This window comes from Telmatherina bonti, assembly GCF_933228915.1.
Source record: "Telmatherina bonti genome assembly, chromosome: 20".
NCBI classification, from domain to species: Eukaryota; Metazoa; Chordata; class Actinopteri; order Atheriniformes; family Telmatherinidae; genus Telmatherina; species Telmatherina bonti.
Genome location: NC_136618.1, coordinates 29,407,197 through 29,425,682, shown reverse-complemented (window position 1 = coordinate 29,425,682; position 18,486 = coordinate 29,407,197). Strand labels below are relative to the sequence as shown.

Here is an 18,486-nt window from a genome sequence, read left to right as displayed (position 1 = left end):
CGATGTTTTTGAGATGATAAAATCCTGTCTTTGTAACATTTCTGATATGTTGAATAAAATTCAGCTCAGAGTCAAAAATAACACCCAGATTTCGTACACACTGGGAGGATTTAAAACTCTGCAGTTTGCATGAAATGATCTCTCTCTTGTCTTCAGGACCGATGATTAAAACTTCAGTCTTGTCCTGGTTGAGCTGTAAGAAGTTCTCTGCCATCCATGACTTTATATCTAAAATACAGTTTAAAAGGGTGTTGACTGGCTCCAGGTCATCAGGAGACACGGCGATGTAAAGCTGTGTATCATCAGCATAGCTGTGGAAATCAATGCCGTGTCTCCTGATGATGTCCCCAAGTGGCAACATATACAGGTTAAAAAGTAATGGGCCTAAAATTGATCCTTGGGGAACCCCACATTTTATTTTATGGGTCTTTGAGGAGCATGTATCCATACTTATAAAAAACTGTCGATCTGTGAGATAGGAGTAAAACCATTTTAAAACAGTACCTGAGAGGCCCACCAGACATCTGAGTCTGTTTAATAAAATCTGGTGGTCTACTGTATCGAAAGCGGCACTGAGATCCAGCAGCACCAGGACAGAAAGTTTTTGTGCATCCAGATTGCCTCTTAGATCGTTCACAATCTTTAAAAGGGCCGTCTCAGTACTGTGGTTTGTCCTAAAACCAGACTGACATTTTTCTAAGATATTATTCCTGTTTAAAAACTCATTTAGCTGAATAAAAACAACTTTTTCTATCATTTTACTAAGAAACGGCAAGTTGGATACAGGTCTGTAGTTATCAAGAATGTTGGGATCCAGATTACTCTTCTTCAGAAGGGGCTTCACCACCGCTGTTTTAAAGGCAGTGGGGAAGACACCCGTCTGAAGAGAGGAATTTATGATAAGTAAAAACTCAGACTCAAAGAAGCCATAAAATTTCTTGAACAGTGATGTGGGAATAGGGTCTAAAAGGCAGGTTGTTGGGTTCAGCTGGGAGAAAACTCGACCAAGCATCTTTGTATCAACCAGGACAAAACTCTCCAGCTTCTCCTCGGGTAAAAACAATGCTTCAGATCTGTTAAAATCAACACTGCATTTAGATAAAAGACCGGATCTGATAGCATTGATCTTACCTCTGAAGTGGTCTGCAAAGTCCTCACATGCTGTTTGTGATGGTTGCATGGAGGACTTATTAAAACCAGTGTTTATTAAAATATCAATGGTTTTAAAAAGGAACTTTGGATTACTTTTGTTGACAGTTATGAGTTTTGAGAAGTGATCAGTTCTTGCCTGTTTTATCGTGTTATTATAGATTCTTAGGTGATCACGCAGGATTTCATAGTGCACTACAAGTTTAGTTTTTCTCCATCGTCTTTCTGCTCTCCTGCAGTTTTGTTTCAGCTTTTTTATTTCTTCAGTTCTCCACGGTGGCTTCAGTTTGGTTTTAACGGTTTTTAATACAAGTGGAGCTGCTGTATCAATTGCTGATTTTAATCTATTATTAAACTGATCAACAACTGAATCGCAGGAAGCAGGTAAGATCTCAGAAGGTGTTTGGTATAAAATTTCAATAAAATTCTCAGCCACTTCAGAAGTAATACATCGTTTCCTAACGGTTCTCACTGGGGCCCCCTGCTGGTTAAAACTGGTGACGTTAAAAAACACACAGTAGTGGTCTGATATGGCTAAATCCACGATAGAAGACACACTAACTGACAAGCCATAACTAATAATTAAATCTAATGTATGTCCTCGGTTGTGAGTCGGCTGTTTAGTATGTTGTGTAAAGTTAAAACAATCTAATAGACTTAAAAACCCTTTTGTCATTGAATCAGAGGGATTGTCCATGTGTATGTTAAAATCACCAGATATGATGATAAGATTGTGGGCGGCATGTATTGCTGATAAAAGTTTAGAAAATTCACTGATAAAAGCAGCATCATGTTTGGGTGGTCTGTAAACAGTGATGCAGAGGATTGGGGGACTGTTAAAAACAAAAGTATGATGCTCAAAGGTGGTGTACTGATCTAAAAGTATTTGTCTATTATTTAGGAGACTATTTGTTATTGATGCAGTACCACCACCTTTCTTGTTGCTTCTAAAGGAGAATAAAAAATTAAAATTTGGTGGTGAGGCCTCAGTGAGAATAACTGGTGCATCTGTACCCAGCCATGTTTCAGTTAAAAATAAGCAATCAACCTTATTATCTAATATCAGGTCATTGATAATAAAAGACTTGTTAAAAAGGGAACGTACATTTAAAAGTGCCATGTTTACAGTGACAGGTGACTTATGGACTGTAGGGTTGAATTGTTGATGCTTTGGAGGAGTTCTGAGATTATTAAGGTTAGCAGAGGAACTATGATGGAATCTGGTTTTATATCTTTGAGTAATGATTACAGGGATTGGATGATTAAGAATAAGAACAGAAGATCCAAGTCCAGTATTATATGTGCCAGAGGTGGAACTAAAAACATAGGAACAGGGACCAGGGGGACATCAATCGGTGGGGGAGGGGTTAGTTGGTGCAGGTGTGGGAAGATGAGCGGAACGTGCATGCTGTAATCCATAGGCCAGGTTGGCGGACAAAACGCGGGTGCCAGCTCGGTTCAGGTGGAGGCCATCTGCACCAAAAAGATGTTGCCTTTCCCAGAAAACGTCAAAGTTGTCTATAAAGTTGACGTTGTGGGTGCTGCAGGCAGAGGAGAGCCAGGTGTTCAGGCTGAGCAACCTGCTGAAGCGGCCCACTCCTCTGCCGCAGGTGGGGGTGGGGCCGGAGATGAAAACGTTACACTGGAGTGATGGCAGTTTATTAAAAAGCTCCATGAAATCACGCTTTAAAAGCTCAGATTGCTGCCTGGAGGTGTCGTTGGTGCCCACGTGGATGATGACACGTTTTACCTGAGGGTTGGAATCCAGCACGTCTGGGAGTTTCTCCGCCACGTCTGACACGGTGGCGCCGGGAAACACCAGGGTGAGAGCTCCCCTCAGACGGACGTTCCGGATGATGGAGTCTCCGATGACGAGCGTGGTGGCTTGTTGTCGGATGGTTGTCGCTGCAGGTTCAGTCCCCCCGTCACGTTCCCGTGGCTGAGGACGCCCGGAGTGCCATCTAACCGCGTCTCTTAGGAGCCGCCTTCGGTGGGTTGAGGGGCGGGAGGACGGCGGAGGGCGACCCGGCATCGGACCCCCGTTCGTGGGGACAGCGGCAAGCGGGGGAAAGGCGGCAGTGACCGACGCAACGTTGGTCTGGGGAAAAGTTGGGGAAATCCCCTGATCCGACGGGTGGACCTGCGTGTCCACATTCCCGTCAAGAACCGAGAATTTGTTGTTTAGGAGAATGGCGGAGGACGACGACACCGGGTATGGAGCGCCACCGGGATTCCTTCTGCGTTTGCGGACAACAACCTCAGACCAGGGGGTTGCCTTGCTCGGAGTAGAGCAGGAGGGCCGGTGACAGATGGAGGAAGAAGGGTCCCAAATCACTGTGTCCCTCAGTGCGGCAGTGGTATTTTGAGGTTGCTCACCGGTCTGTGTGGTCTCCAGCCAGCTGGACAGCGTCGGAAGCCGCGACTTAAAGGAGGCCAGCAATGAGTCCTTCCTCCGCAGCTCATCGGAGAGCCGACCAACATCCTCCAAAAGATCGGCTATCTTTTTCTGAGCTTTTATGAGCTGCTTCTCGATTTCCACAGGTAAGGGACTGCCGGTTTTTATGAATTCCACATTTGTGGAAGAGAGATTTCTCTTCGCTTGCTTTTGGCGTTCTGCCATGGCGGCCATTTTTTTTACAAAAAAAAAAAAAAATCATCCAGCAAACTGAAGTTTATCCTTCAAACACTGGAGTCACAAACTTGTTTATGTTATTTCTTTATATTATTTAGTCTATTTGATGTAATTATTAGCTATTATTCACACCTATTTATGTTTTTATTTCTAAATTATCTATCTCCTATCAATCTTTAGTCATTCAGTTAATTTATTCACGACTAAACTGTACTAAATTTGGTGATTTTCTTTTTGTTATTCTTTGTTTTTACCTGTATTTTTTTATTTATTGTAAATAAATTCAGGCATTGAGGGGTTAAAACTAAATGGTGCTGGTGTGTGGGGTTTTTTTTTTGTTTGTTTTTTTTTTGCTTGACAATGTTTTTCCTCTTTTTTGGTAGCACCTTCAAGCTTTTGGAAGGTATTTAATAACTAACTTTTTGAAATAAAGAAGCTCAGTGGTAGAATAAAGCATTTTGCTGCAGAGACTCACCTTCCATGGCATCTGTGATGTAGCTGGCAGCGCTCAGCGCCCTCCCTCTCCTCTCAGAGTCCTGCGTGGATGAAGGCCGAGGCAGCAGCATTGTACTGAGCTCTGTGGTGGATGTAGGGACCTGAGACACAAAGAGATGCAAAGTCATTTTATTTCTTCATGAATGGATAAAAGTTTTGATCATATCTATTACTGACACCACTGAGGAGTTGTCGATCATCCCATTCTGCAGCTGGTAAAGCAACCCAGTCAGAAACCCTCCACTTCAGCTCTGCAATGATGCTAAACACGAACCAGGGCATCGTCACTTTACTACCATTTCCTAAACGTCTAAAAGCTCCAGGCATCTGTTATGTTCATTCATAAATGTGAGCAGCCCACTACTCACCCATTACCATTTGGATTAAACACACACACACACACACACACACACACACACACACACACACACACAACACACACATTTATGCAAGGACTAACAGGTCATGCATTGTGCAGAGATTTCTTTGTTCAAATGTGTTGCTTTGAGTGTGCATCCTGTCACCAGGGCAACAGAGAAACCAGTAAGAACTGGTGTTCAATGAATTGCTGTTCAGTCGCTGAAAGAACTGCTGGATGATTTGCAGACAAGATGAACTTGCAAACACTGACCTTCATCAGCTCCTTTGCTCCTGATTTCTGCTTCAAGATCAATTGAGCAGGTTTCCAAATGAGGTTTCATTAAGCTCCATATGAGTCCATGTGCTAATGCACCCCCAAGCAAAAAGCAACGACGATCGCTTAATCCTTGAATCTGTTAAAGGGTCTTTTGCTCTAATGGTCAATAAAAGGACAAGAATGTAATATCCTGATGTACAAAGACTATAGTTAGTGACAGTATGTCCTATCGTACTGCTTCTACGACCAAACCAACTACTGACTACAACTCATTACAACTCTACTACTATTTACAGGTTAAAGGTATAGTATGTAAGATTTTCAATATTTTCAAAATAAATTAACTAAAAAAATAACTACAATCATAATTAGATCATTTTTTTAAACGTGTAGGTTCCAGCCCTGCGATGGACTGGCGAGCTGTCCAGGGTGTACCCTGCCTGTCGCCCAAAGCCGGCTGGGATAGGCTCCAGCTTCCCCGCGACCCTGAATTGGAATAAGCGGTTCGGAAAATGAATGAAAGAATGAATGAATGTGTAGGTTCCAGTCTGTCCATATTTGATGCGTTATTAAATTACAAGTTTAATTAATGACAAAGACCCTTCTTAAATGTTTTCCTACCAGTAAAAAAAAAAAAAAATGCTTTTTGTCATTTGTCATTAATTAAACTTGTAATTTAATAACTCATCAAATATGGACAGACTGGAACCTACATGTTTAAAAAAAACTATCTAATTATGATTGTAGTTATTTTTTAAGTTAATTTATTTTTAAAATACTGAAAATCTTTCATACTCCACTTTTAAACAGGTACGACTGCAACCAGGAAAGCCTTCTATTTTAGCAACTTCCACCTCTCACGTCTGTAGTTTAATAAGGATCCAATTATATGACCTGTACACATATCTGAAGAAAATTTAAACTTTCGCTGAACAAAACCAAAATCATCAAATGATCCGTTTGTCCATCCATTTTCTTTGCCTGCTTAATCCAATTCAGGTCAGAAAGAAATTTATGGTATATATTGTTTTGCTTTGTTAATTAGTTTAATTTCTTTCTTCAACTGCAGTAGCCGCTGCTTCTGATCCATGGCTGTGATATCATCTGGTGCCAACTCTTAGGAAGATGCCTTGAATTTAATGGACCTTCTTCATAACACAGACTTCATAGCTAAAGCAACCAAACAAAAACTAACTAGGGAAAAATAAAATATCATACAAAGTCAAAGCAACACAAAAATGTGACAAATCAAAAGCAAACAGAGTCAAATTGAACAAAAACAACCAAAAACAGATAGAAAGGACATTATAACCACTATACCATTACAATGCACTCCTCTGGTTTTCACATACATGCATCTTAGTGCCTTAAACATGAGGTTATTAACAAAATATGAAACATGTTTGGAGCTTAAAATGGTCCTTAAGCTTTTGATACTTTTGGTTCAGCAAAAATTCTCGTCTAGCTGGTCAAGATTTTCTAACGTTAAAAAGACAAGAGGACACAGCAGTGTTGGATACGTCCAACTGACTGGAGAACAGTTAAAACTGCTCAAATCTTCCCAAATCTGCATTATCATTTCACACTTTTAACCTTTCTGTAAGTTTCAGATGTTTTCTTCCTTTCAGCTGAAGTTTTGCAGGTTGCTCACTCTTTCAACATGAGTTTGCAGAAATGGACCGAAGAGTGTTCCCTGTTGAGTTTCAGACTTCCGAGCTCTTAAAGAACCTGCATGAACTTAATTTGCTCTGGTCTTGTTACATAACACTTCCTGGTACATCATCCCTCCGGTGAGACGTGATGCAAGGGCCTGAAGGTCGCCGCCTACAACGACGCCTACATCCTGTCTGTGTGCCAGGCAGGGAAGCACCAGGGAAACACGTACACACTCGAACAGCAACCAGCCGTGAACTCATTCAGCTTCCTTTAGCTGATGTGGGTTGCCATGGTGACATTTCCGTGGCAATAGAGTATGCTTGCTCCCTCCTCCTCCCACTCCTGTCTGAGCAGCAGGACGACAGGTCTGTGTTCTTCATGGACAAGAGGAGGCAGAAATAACGTGTGTCAAAACACGACACTGTGAACTGAACTCTGACCAGCTTCAAACGCCCACACAACCCCTGCAGCGCAGCCCAGTGCTCCCATTTAATATAAAGTAACTTCTCAAGACTGCATCAGAGGTTTCTGTGAAGTTAAATTAGGGGACAAAATGAGATGTGGGAAGGATTAGGACCGCCAGATGTTACCTGAAAGTAACATGTTTCTTTTCAATAAGTGCAGAAACCTAGTGTTGACCCAGATGTTAAAACCCTGGGGCTTCTTTCAAAGATTCCTACAACTTTGCATTCAGGTCAAAGGTTCAGGCTAGATTAGGATTACTAAACCAGCTGAAGCTTCCAAATCCTCAGTACAACCTCTGGCGGTTATAAGTGAAGCCTATGTGGAAGTGCATAAAACTGCAGTTCCCCTTCATCCACTAGGGGCTGCAAAACAGCCAAGGAGACAAGGAGGAATCACAACACCTCCGCCTACCAACCTCAGTTTGGAGGCAGTGTAAATGACCCAGAATATTTGCTTTAATACCTTTTTATATTTACATATAGCATGTGCCTAATATTTCTGATTTGTCTTCTTTAAGTTGTAAACTTGAAATTTACAGCAAATTGTATTATGTTTACTTTTATTGTGAAGGCAATTTTTGTAAGTTTCCTTTCCTGTTTTTTTTTGTTTTTTGTTTTTTTTTTTGGTGAATTAATGCGCCTGACCAGTCAAATGCAGAGACACGAAGGAGGGTTGGAATACGGACGTTCTTATCTCGATAAAGTCACTGTTGGCGAAAGTTGTTTATTATCATTAAGTGTCCAACTGGAAGGGGAACAGGTATGAAGGCGGAGGCGTGAATGGAGTGAAGAGGAGGGAACAGGATTGAATTCTAACTGTATAACAATTTGTATGTATATTTTTTTGTGTATAATGCCTTCAGTAAGCACACAAGTTAATGCTAATATGCTAAAGGTAAAACATGGTCGTTTGTGAAGTAAATTATTTTTTATGTTTTGTTTTTTTTTGTTTTCAGCTCTTATTAAATGGGTTGCGATGCCCCACCATAGAACATCAGTCATTATCTTTGAGTGCATAGTCTGACTTTTTAAAAATCTGTTTCTACTGGTTTTTAATGATTGTGAAAACAACAGACCAGAGCAGCATGATTACTAAACCAGCACAAAAATGTTGAACTACAGCAAAAACATCAGACAAAAAACAATGGAAAAATAACTGGTTTTGTTGTAGCTGAACGCTCCTGTTTGGTGCTGTGTTTAGTTCACCTGGTAGAGCACCTTAACTGACAGGTACCACCTCTTGATGCAGCTAGCCCAGATTCAGTCACATCACCTGACCCACTTTCTCATTTACCTACTGTAAAAGGACACTGAATCCCAAACACAATATACAAATACATTTTACAATTTCCTCATGAGGGGAAAGTATTTTTAGTTTAGTTCATTTTACTGACTCAATCTGAACTGGCCTAGTCAATGCTAAAAATCCCATGAAATACCCAACCCTAAAAAAAGAAAAAAAAAAGCGGACATTGTTGAAGGAAGTGATGAAAAGAAATAGAGAAAGAAACAGATAAAAAATAAGGGAAGAGTCAAAATCAGACTTTTACTGGCCGAAGAGATCTCAGAGAAGAGACAGGATGCCTCAGTGTGAAAATCTGACAAAATTCAGTGGTTTAGTGAGGTATATAAAGATAGTTTAGCTATTCTTTCTTTGATGGTTATTTATGTGATAACTATTTATTGTACTTTTTTTCCCAGATCTTTTCCTGTCAGATCAGTTTATATTTACTTGAATGACTTAACTGCACAGTTTGTAGGTCAAATCATTTATAATACAGTTCTTACATTATTTCTGTTAAATCTTCTGATTGAAAAGGTAACAGTTTCTTTTTCCCCTGACTTCACATTTAAAAATAATTTTCAGTTTCCATGGATAAGAATCAATGCGTTATCTTTGATTTTCTTATTTTTTATGGGTTTTTTTTCTCCAACATCGCTCAAATGTGCACCCATTCTAAGTCACCAGATCTGAATGCATGTCCACACATCCCCATAAACAAAAGCAGGATCTTCATCTCTGCATGAGTTTTTTCAGTAACTCATGCAGCATGAAAGTAATCTGATTATCATCTCTACTGGGCATAATATTGGTTATACGTATGCCTGTGTGCAGGCACACAGCTGATCTACTGGATGTTAGCAGCCTTGCAGCAAAAACACAGATAAAATATGGACAACGTGGGAAATGGTGAGTCTGTGGGTGTTATTCAGTGTTGTGACTTTTGGCAAATATCTACCATAAAGTGGGGTTAGAGCAACTTGCATGTGTTAAAAATGCTGTTTAGTGCAAATAACTGCATTCTACTGTATGTACAACCAGACAAGACTATTTATTGCACTTCTGGGTTGATTTTACTTCATTGTGTCCACATCTTATCAACTATATCAAAGCAGCACCTCAAGGCCTTTAACTTGAAAACATACAACACCTCATTTGTCTTGTTTTGCACTCAAATAGACTTCCATATCCTGGTCTAAACACTGGATACTCGACAATACCGTTCTTTCCTGACAGATTATCCACTGTCTCGGCACAACTTAGTTTGTCTCTATAAAGTATGAAAGTTCTTCTAGTAGGCCTCCTAGCATGCACAGTTAAGCTCCTACAGATGGTCCAAAAGACAGTGGGGCACCTGGTGTTCCATTACACATCATTCAACTATTCATTAGTAACTGAAAGCTGCGTGAATCAAGTTCAAGTTACTAAAGCTGCCTACAGAGTGACCTTTGGTTCTGTAGCAGGGGTCCAAAGGAAGCAGAGACCCGCATGACGGAGTAGAAGTTCTGGTTTCTCTTGGGAAAATTGCCTCACCCCGTCATACCATATACAAGATGTAATGTTGTGTGATTTAGATATTGATCTGAATACTAATCCTGCAAGTGATCAGTAAAATGTGTGATGGTACATCTGGCCGTGTTGCATGCAGGGACCGGACTGCCATCCTTTAAAGAATGTTCTCCTAATATGTCTAAGGTTTCTAGATTTACGTTTAGATTTCTTTAAAAAAAAATAGCACTTACATGTTAATGATACATCAGAATGGTGTAGGATGAATGATATTAATAATGAAGCATTTATGTTTGATTGAATCAGAGTGGAATCACTCGAATCATCTTACCATCTTTTTGTTGTCTCATTTTACATCCAGGCCAATGGTTTCACTTATGGTTTTGTCTAATGTTTGTTTTTCACAGAGAAATGAAACAACCCACATCCTACAATTCGAATAACACCTGTACAATCTGACTCACATTTTTTAGATATTGCTTCTAAATATCTGCAAAGAACTGGTGACCTGTCCAGGATGAACCTTGCTCAATGATTGCTGGGATAGGCTCCAGCTTCCCCACAACCCTTAATTGGACTAAGCAGTTCAGAAAATGAATGAATTAATGCTTCCAAATATACCATTGATGTGTGGAGTATATGCAGCATTATTCATGTCTTGAGACAGTCCGCCACTATGTTTTAACTTTCAGAGAAGGGATATGAGAAATGTCTTTGGAAGGACTAGAAATGGACTGAGATATTATTATTTAGAGGTTGATTCTACAGTATGATGTGGAAATATAATACTGTTGTTAGAATACTGTCCTTACAAACGGCATCGAGCCTCAGACTGAGGCAGAATATCACGTCTGAACAACTTCAATTTCTCCGCAGATGGTATTAAATACCAAATTGTAGTTATTTTAATGACTTCTTAATTGTACAAGTACACACCAATTTTTCAATATTCACCTTTTTATATTAAAAAAAAAGGGGGGGAAAGGCTTCCTTCATTAAAAATGAAAAACTAAAATTTAGGATGTGTCGTTACAAATCCACAGCAATGGTTGGTCACATCTCCAGTGAAACTTTATTTTTTTTTCCCACCCGACTGACTCTAATCCACTGTTTCTCAAACGGGGTACTTAAAGGCATTCCAGGGGGTACGTGAAAGTTTTTAAAAAATTATATATACTTTTTACGTTTTCTTTAAAACATCCTTAAATAAAATAATATAAATGTAATATCATATAAACATTTAATATATTCCAATCAATGTAAGTGTACATTCATAAACTGAATTTACATTTAGATTTACACCATTTCTTTCCTCCCAAAAATCCCACATTTCGACATGAATTGAACCCCACTGTTGCCTTGACAACGCAAACAATTGAGTCCTGGTTGAAGTGTATAGTAGAGATGTGCAAAACACAAAGTTTAAAAGGCCAAACACAAATGATAAAATGCTGTATTTCCTGTTTTTTCTGAACCAAAAGTACTTTGCAGTGGTTAGGGGGTACTTGGCTGAAAAATCCACAGTGCTCTAATCCACAGTCACCTAGCAAAACAGTTATTAGTTTCCAGATTCATTCTTACACACATTAACTATGATCAGTTAAAAGGAAAATTCCCAACACACTGATCATCAAGATCCTCCATCTTTGTTTCCTCAAACAGAGAAAACTCTCACGAAGGCTGGGAGTTCTCCACACACACGTTACATCAGTGTTTTAATGATTTGATAATAAATTCACATTAATGAGATAATCCATGCGACTGCTGCTTTAGAAAACTCTGAGCGTTGATGACTTCTTTCCTGGCTCGGCACCAGTAATGTCCGGCTTAGGCCATGATGCCTCCGCGGTGACAACACGTATGCTAGGGTTACATGCCAGTTTGAGTGTGTGTGTGTGTGTGTGTGTGTGTGTGTGTGTGTGTGTGTGTGTGTGTGTGTGTGTGTAGATGGGGGGAATACCAAAGTATTGTTAACTGAGGCGGTCGATATGAGTGTGTGTGTGTGTGTGTGTGTGTGTAGCCATGATATCAGAGTGCAGTTATGCAAAGTGCTGATTCATAACTCGCATAACTGAGTGTTGGATGGCTGCACACTCCACCATTTTTTCCACCACAACAAACACATACACACACGCACACACACAACTGTACTCACACTTTCCTCCTTGACCTTCTCCATAGTGCAAGCAGGCAGCTGCCCTTGCAGCGGCGGTGGGGAAACCCCATTCTGGTCCATAGCAACAAACAGCTTCCCATTGACGTTTAGCGTTGGATAAAACACCTGGAGACACACACACACACACACATATATAGTGGGATGAAACAGAAGTGTGTGAAGATTTTCATGCATCTGGAGTGATTGTGGTTCAGTCTAATCTCATCTCTTCTGGTTTCACTGCTGCTAATCTCATCTATGAGGGTCTCGGACCGCACTGGGTCACAGGCACACAGACGACGGCCGAGGCAGGAATTCTTGCCATGACTCGGCTGACACACACATGACAGACTACGCTTTGCTCATTGGTCAGCAGCGTCCGGGCGGGATTCCCACCTGTGTTGTGACTTTGAGTCTGTCTGACCACAGTCATCCACAGAGAGGTTTTGTTTTCCTTCATGTGTCGGTGCTGCCGTTTGAGAGGCTGAACTTTTTTTTTTCAAAAACTATTCAGCACAAACGATTCTTGGAAGGTGAAACAACATAGTTACAAACCAGTCCAGTCAAGCATGACATCACACCATAAGAATAGAGACACTGAGGCCTGAAACCAAGCGGCAACATCCGGCGGTTAAAAGTAAAGCCGATGTGGAAGTGCATAAAACTGCAGTTCCCCCTTCGTCCACTAGGGGCTGCAAAACAGAGCAAATCCCCATAGACTCCTATGTTAAAAGACCAACTTCACAACAGAAATAAACATGTTTACAGCCTGGTTCAAAAATCCATGACAACTGTGGGTGAACAGTGAATTTTTTTCTAACTCACCCGTTTAAAAGTCATTTAATTTCGAAGTTCGGCATATTTAGGGGCGTGTCCTTTTGATTGACAGGTACCCGATCTCCCACTTCAAGTCAGAAGAACGAAGAACAACTGCGGTTTTGGGTTAGCAACGTTAACAACGTGACTTAGCTTTAGCCCGCTTACCTTCGTTAGCTGGTTATCTCCTGTTAGCTCCAGGTTAGCTCGGTTAGCTCTTAGCTACAGAAAGTTCAGAGTTCGCTCGATGTCAATCATCCACCATGACGCTCACAGCCCCCCTCTCAGCTCCACCTCTTTGCCCATATTTGCCCATCTTTGCCCACCAAGCTTCAATTCAACTCTTCAGAAACCTACAGGTGACGTCACGGAGACTCCCCCCATGTTTTTATATACAGTCTATGCCTTAAACCTACATGATGCAATGGCGAAAAAGTATTTCTTTCTTGCTCTACTCTTTAGGCGTTGTCTCTCTCTCTCACCCCATCCCTGACATCACCATCCTCCTTCACATATTAACGTATTCTTTTCCTCATGCCTGGCAGTTCCATCTACCATCCTTGTCCTTCTCAGTTCGCTACAAAACCACTCAGACTAAGTTAGCTATGTCCATCTTCTCAAAAATAAATATATAAATCTTAGTATTGTCATCTCCAAACAGCAATTCATATCTGGTCTTATAATTTTCGTCAATGAGAAGATTTGAAACGGTTTTTATAAACAAGGCTCATCCAAAGAGGATTGCATGGTTCAATCTTTAGAAAAGCCGAAAATGAAAAGAAGCTGTCTGCTCAGGGGGCATCTGTACCGCTGTAAATAATATAGACTGTTTAATGTGATGATACTTAAAGAAAAAGGTTTAAGAAAATGAAAGAAAGCTTGAGAAGGCAAAAAAAAAAAAAAAAAAAAAACTGTGATGGACATCCACAGGATGAAAATACAGAGTGTTGCCGGAATGACTCTTCTTTTGGCAACATCAGGCTCAGCCATGAGTTGTTTTCTTTTTCACATCTTTTAAAAGAAAATGAAAAAGAGCAAGAAAGATGAAGCTAATTAAGATGACATGACTGACACTGAACACATGATAAGTCAGGGTGTAGATGTGTTGATATGATGCAGTCAGAACCCAGAATAACAACCCCAATATGTGACCTCATCTTGTCTGTCAACACATAAACCTTCTGTGGTTCATATTCTCCCCTCTTTTCCATGTAATGTTTTATATCTGTGTGTCTGTCCAAACTTTGTCTTATTTTGTTTCCACGTGACTCTTTTCATGTCTCATGGTATTTTATCTCACTCCCAGGTCACTTTTAGCTGACTGGATAATCTCATATCATGCAAAGTTATAGTCTTGGACAAGTTCACTTTAATGAATCTGAATGAATGTTTATCTCACCTGGGAGCTCCTGCTGGCCGTGCTGTAGGTGCTCAGACGCCGTTTGGACCATGGATTGGGCAGGATGCCGCTGAAAGTTCCTCCGCTGTACGTCCGACCCCCAACTCCCTCCACAACGTCGCCGGGGACACTGTACTCATCGTCAGCCATCTCTCCTTCTGACCCTCTGCTCCTCAGACGGAAGTTGAAGATGGAAGAGACCTGACTGCTCCGCCGAGTCCTTGTGGAGAAGGAGCGAGCGAGGAGGGGGTGCAGGGGCTGGAGGACGGGAGGATACATGTTGGTTTTGTTCTTTGTCTTTCAGCAAGATGAAAGACATGTAATTCTGATCCTTTCTCCTTTACCTTTCCTCCATCTGTCATGTCCACCTGCAGCAGCTTTTCCTCTGATAGGTTTGCCTCCGTGTCGCCCATACCCAACAGCACTTGGCTCCGCCTTCGCTCCTCCAGACTATCCGGTCCGGGGCCAAACGACGAGAGGTCTGGTGACATCAGTGAATCAGAGTCGGGGGGTTTCTGGGCAGCAAGCTGGTGGAAAGGTCCAATGTTACATTAAATGTTGTCAGATCAACGCTAGCTGTGATTCTATCACATTTTTTCACAAAGAAAAAGTGATATTTGTAAATTACAACAAACAATTGTGATTCACAGGTGTTTCCGTTGAACAGTGTTTAGCACACAAGCCTCAGATCTCGTAAAATCTCCTCCGAATGACGAGATTTTAGGAGAATTGCAGCTCATGCAAGATTGCCATTTGGCATTATTTTGGGGTTTTCTACTTGCGGTGGAGAATTTGCTCCGGCTTTTTAAAGCTTTTCTCCATCATTTTCTTTTCTAAAACTCATAAATTTGCTGCTGTTTGTTCCACACCACGGCGTCTTTACTGGAAATGAACTGGTCACGAGCCCTATGTCATGTCCGGGGACATGTAAATGTGAAAAAAGTGTTTCCACTTCTGCCATATATTTCTGTATTGAAATGTCTGAAAAAGCACCTCATGAGACTGTAAATATTTTATAGCAGTCTTTGAGACATTTTTTTAAAATGCAGGTGTTTCCATTAGCATATTTTTATTGCAATATTTAGTTTTTGCACAATTTTAGTTGTAATGGAAATGCATCGACAGTCCTGTAAACAAACAGTAAAGGTAAAATAACCTGATTCTCTTATAATCAATTTAAGAATGCTGAAGTCATAGTGTTTCTAATCCCAACTAGGTGTATCGTCACCTGTTGATCTTTCTTTAGCTTCTCCATGGCCTGCTGGAACTCTCGCTCTTTCTGGCAGGCTTCAGCAATGGTCGCCTGGTTCTGCTCTTCGTATGCCATGGCAACCACGGCCAGGATGAGGTTGACCAGATAGAACGAGCCGAGGAAGATGACCACAACGAAGAACACCATGTAGGTCTTACCGGCTGAACGCAGCGTCTGAAGACACGAAACACAGAGACAGTTGGTGTCTCAACAATTACTATATGTTTAACAAGAGATGCACCAAAAAACATAAAGGAGTGCACCCATACTACTGCACTTCTGGTAACTACACTGATGTGGAGACACTTTTACACTGGATTGAATGGGAAACTGTGTCCAAACTTTTGACTGGTGGTGTACATCAGTTCCAGCAGCACCATTATGATTCTATCTTTACTCAGATCCAAAGTTAATGGTCAGAATATTGCTCTGAATGTTGGTTACAGGTGAATCTTTCCACTGAAAATTCTCACTTACTTTGTATTTCAATCCCCACTTTTTCATTTAGGTGAAATCTTAATCTGCATAATGATCCTTCACAGGAAAGAAGAACAAGAACTGAGGGCAGGAAAGACTGCACAATGTTAATAGCTATGAACACAGGGTCGCAAATAATTCAAGTAGATCCTATTTCATTAATGTTACACTGTGGAATTATTTATAGAAGAAAACTGAGCCAAATGCAGAAGCAGTCTGAGTAAAGCCAAGTCCACCTTCACTGCTTCCAGAGGATTTAAGAGGGTCAGTAGCAGCTAAATGCTGCAAATCAAATGTACTTCTGCACAGGGTTTGCATGTACTCTGGCGTCCACTCTGGCTTCCACCATCCAAAGACCAGCATGTTAGGTTAATTGGTCACATTCAGTCTCTGGGAATGAATGTGAATGGTTGTTTGTCTCTGTTGGCCCTGCGATGGACTGGCAACCTGACAACCTGAATCTTGTCTGGTATGTGCTGGGATGGGCTCCAGTTTCCCCATAACCCTGAATTGGACTAAGCAGCACTGAAAATGAACAAATGAGTGCATTTTCTTGGTCGTTGTTTTGTCTTCTATTTTAATCATTTCTGATGCAGCGCCCCCTCAGGTGAGGAGGGGAACAATCAAAGTGCAGTGTGAAAGTAAATGTGGACCAGCTGAATGTTGTTCCCCAAATTTAAACGGGAGTCCCCAGATTGCAAGTACAGCAGGTAATTCATTCATTTTGAATTTCACTTAATCTAATTTGGGGAAAACTGGAGCCTAGCAGGCAGTTAAAGGATGAAAGGCAGGGCACACCCTGGCAGGTTGTTTGCAGTTCTATGCAGGTATAGAAGATTCATTCAGTCATTCATTATCCTAACCGCTTAATCCAATGAAGGGTCGTGGGGAAGCTGGAACCTATCCCAACCGGCTCTGGGCGAAAGGCAGGGTACACCCTGGACAGCTCGCCAGTCCATTGCAGGGCGGTATAGCAGATTATAAATTGTAAATATGACTTTAGTTTTGGTTTCTGCTGCTGCTTCCACAACAGATGACGGCAAAGCTGACTGAACTTTCTGACATTAACAGATCTAAGTAAAGTCATCTCTGTCCCATTACCTAAAGATGTGTTACGTAACTTTATGACCTTAAAACTGTCTGTATTGGACGTGTTTGGTGACACAGAGACATCTATCATGTGCCTTTTCGGGACCCACTCCTGTGCAGCAGTATCTATCAGAGGCTGAGAAACCGAACTATACAACTTTTTCACTGCGTGACGTTTCAGCAGAGTTTTGCTTCATGCAAGAAAATGGATATAAACACATTGCCTCTTTTGAACATGCACTGTCGCATTCAGTAAAGAAATGCAAGAAGATTAAAAGAGAGACAAAACAAGAGTCATGGTAAGATCGTCTTTTACTGGCTGGAGAGAGCCAACAGGTCTGGTAGGATGCAAGATGGATGCTGAATTAGCCGTTGATAGGGAGCGTGTGACGAGGAAAATGGCAAAAGTTCTGTAGTGCGTCTTTAAAGTTGGTAAATCTTCAAGCTGTTGAATTATAGGGTGAACTTTTCTATTTTGTTTTGTGCTGGTTAAAATAACAACAAAGGGTAAAGTTCCATGTGTTTTTGCTTATGTGAGGCTTTAAAGACCTGGTTTAGGACAAGGTGATGTAATTATGACCTGATGCATGAAACCTGAACTGAACAGGGATGTACTTTCTTATTAGCATAACTCTATCAAAAAGTACTTTTAATGCTAAAACACAGCAACGCTTAATTAGATTTACAGCTTTTCTTTTGTTGTGGGACATTAAACCGATCCGTAATGTTACCTGGTGGTAGAGATTTTCCCAGTAGTCTTGTGTCATCAGACGAAACAGAGACAAGAAGGCCCACCCAAAAGTGTCAAAGCTGGTGTAGCCGTAGTTGGGGTTTCTTCCTGTCTTCAAGCAGTCAAACCCATCTGGACACTTTCTGTAACACAACACACACAAACACAGACAGAACAGAACTGCTGTGAAACCACTTGAGAATGTGTTAGTATCTTTTACCACCCACAGAAATATCTGCAGATTTCTCCTTTTTTTCAGTTGGACATTGAAGGCCAGGAGATTTTCAGGATTTTACAGTTGTCAGCCATCGTTAGGTGATTGGGGGGAGGGGGGGTGGCTACGTAACAGGTTCTCTTACACCTGTTATTTGGAAAAGCTAGCATCGCTGCTTTGTGCAGCATGTGGGAGTTGGTAGCATTTTGAAGGCTACTTGTCCATCCATCTCCCCAGTTGTCCCTAACAAAAACACCAGCTCTGTTTCCTCACCACTGTTTACGGCTGAGTGCTTGCTACCACCGTGTGATGCCGACCCGCCCACACACGTCGTCGCGGAGACAGAGCAGATAACACAAGGAAGGCATTTGTCATAATTGATATCCTGTGTTCATATCCTATCAAATTCATCGCCGCCCACACGGACACATCTGATCCGCTGATGCGCAGCAGTCCTATTGGTGGTGTGCTGGTCAGCTTAGAGACGACAAGGTGAGCGGCTCTCTCTGCTGACAGCGACTTTTAGTCTC

General features: G+C 41.2%; 1 protein-coding gene across 1 annotated transcript in view; it reads right to left on the bottom strand.

Moving 5' to 3' along the window:
- LOC306770982 (sodium channel protein type 3 subunit alpha-like) overlaps window positions 1-18,486 on the bottom strand; it is a gene marked incomplete at both ends in the record, with an annotated part of 254,781 nt that overhangs the window by 137,698 nt on the left and 98,597 nt on the right. Inside the window, 6 exons of the mRNA XM_079260002.1 lie at window positions 4,257-4,377; window positions 11,980-12,105; window positions 14,195-14,452; window positions 14,539-14,721; window positions 15,423-15,620; window positions 17,744-17,885. Coding sequence (XP_079116128.1) covers window positions 4,257-4,377; window positions 11,980-12,105; window positions 14,195-14,452; window positions 14,539-14,721; window positions 15,423-15,620; window positions 17,744-17,885 — 1,028 coding nt within the window. The remainder of the gene's footprint in view (window positions 1-4,256; window positions 4,378-11,979; window positions 12,106-14,194; window positions 14,453-14,538; window positions 14,722-15,422; window positions 15,621-17,743; window positions 17,886-18,486) is intronic.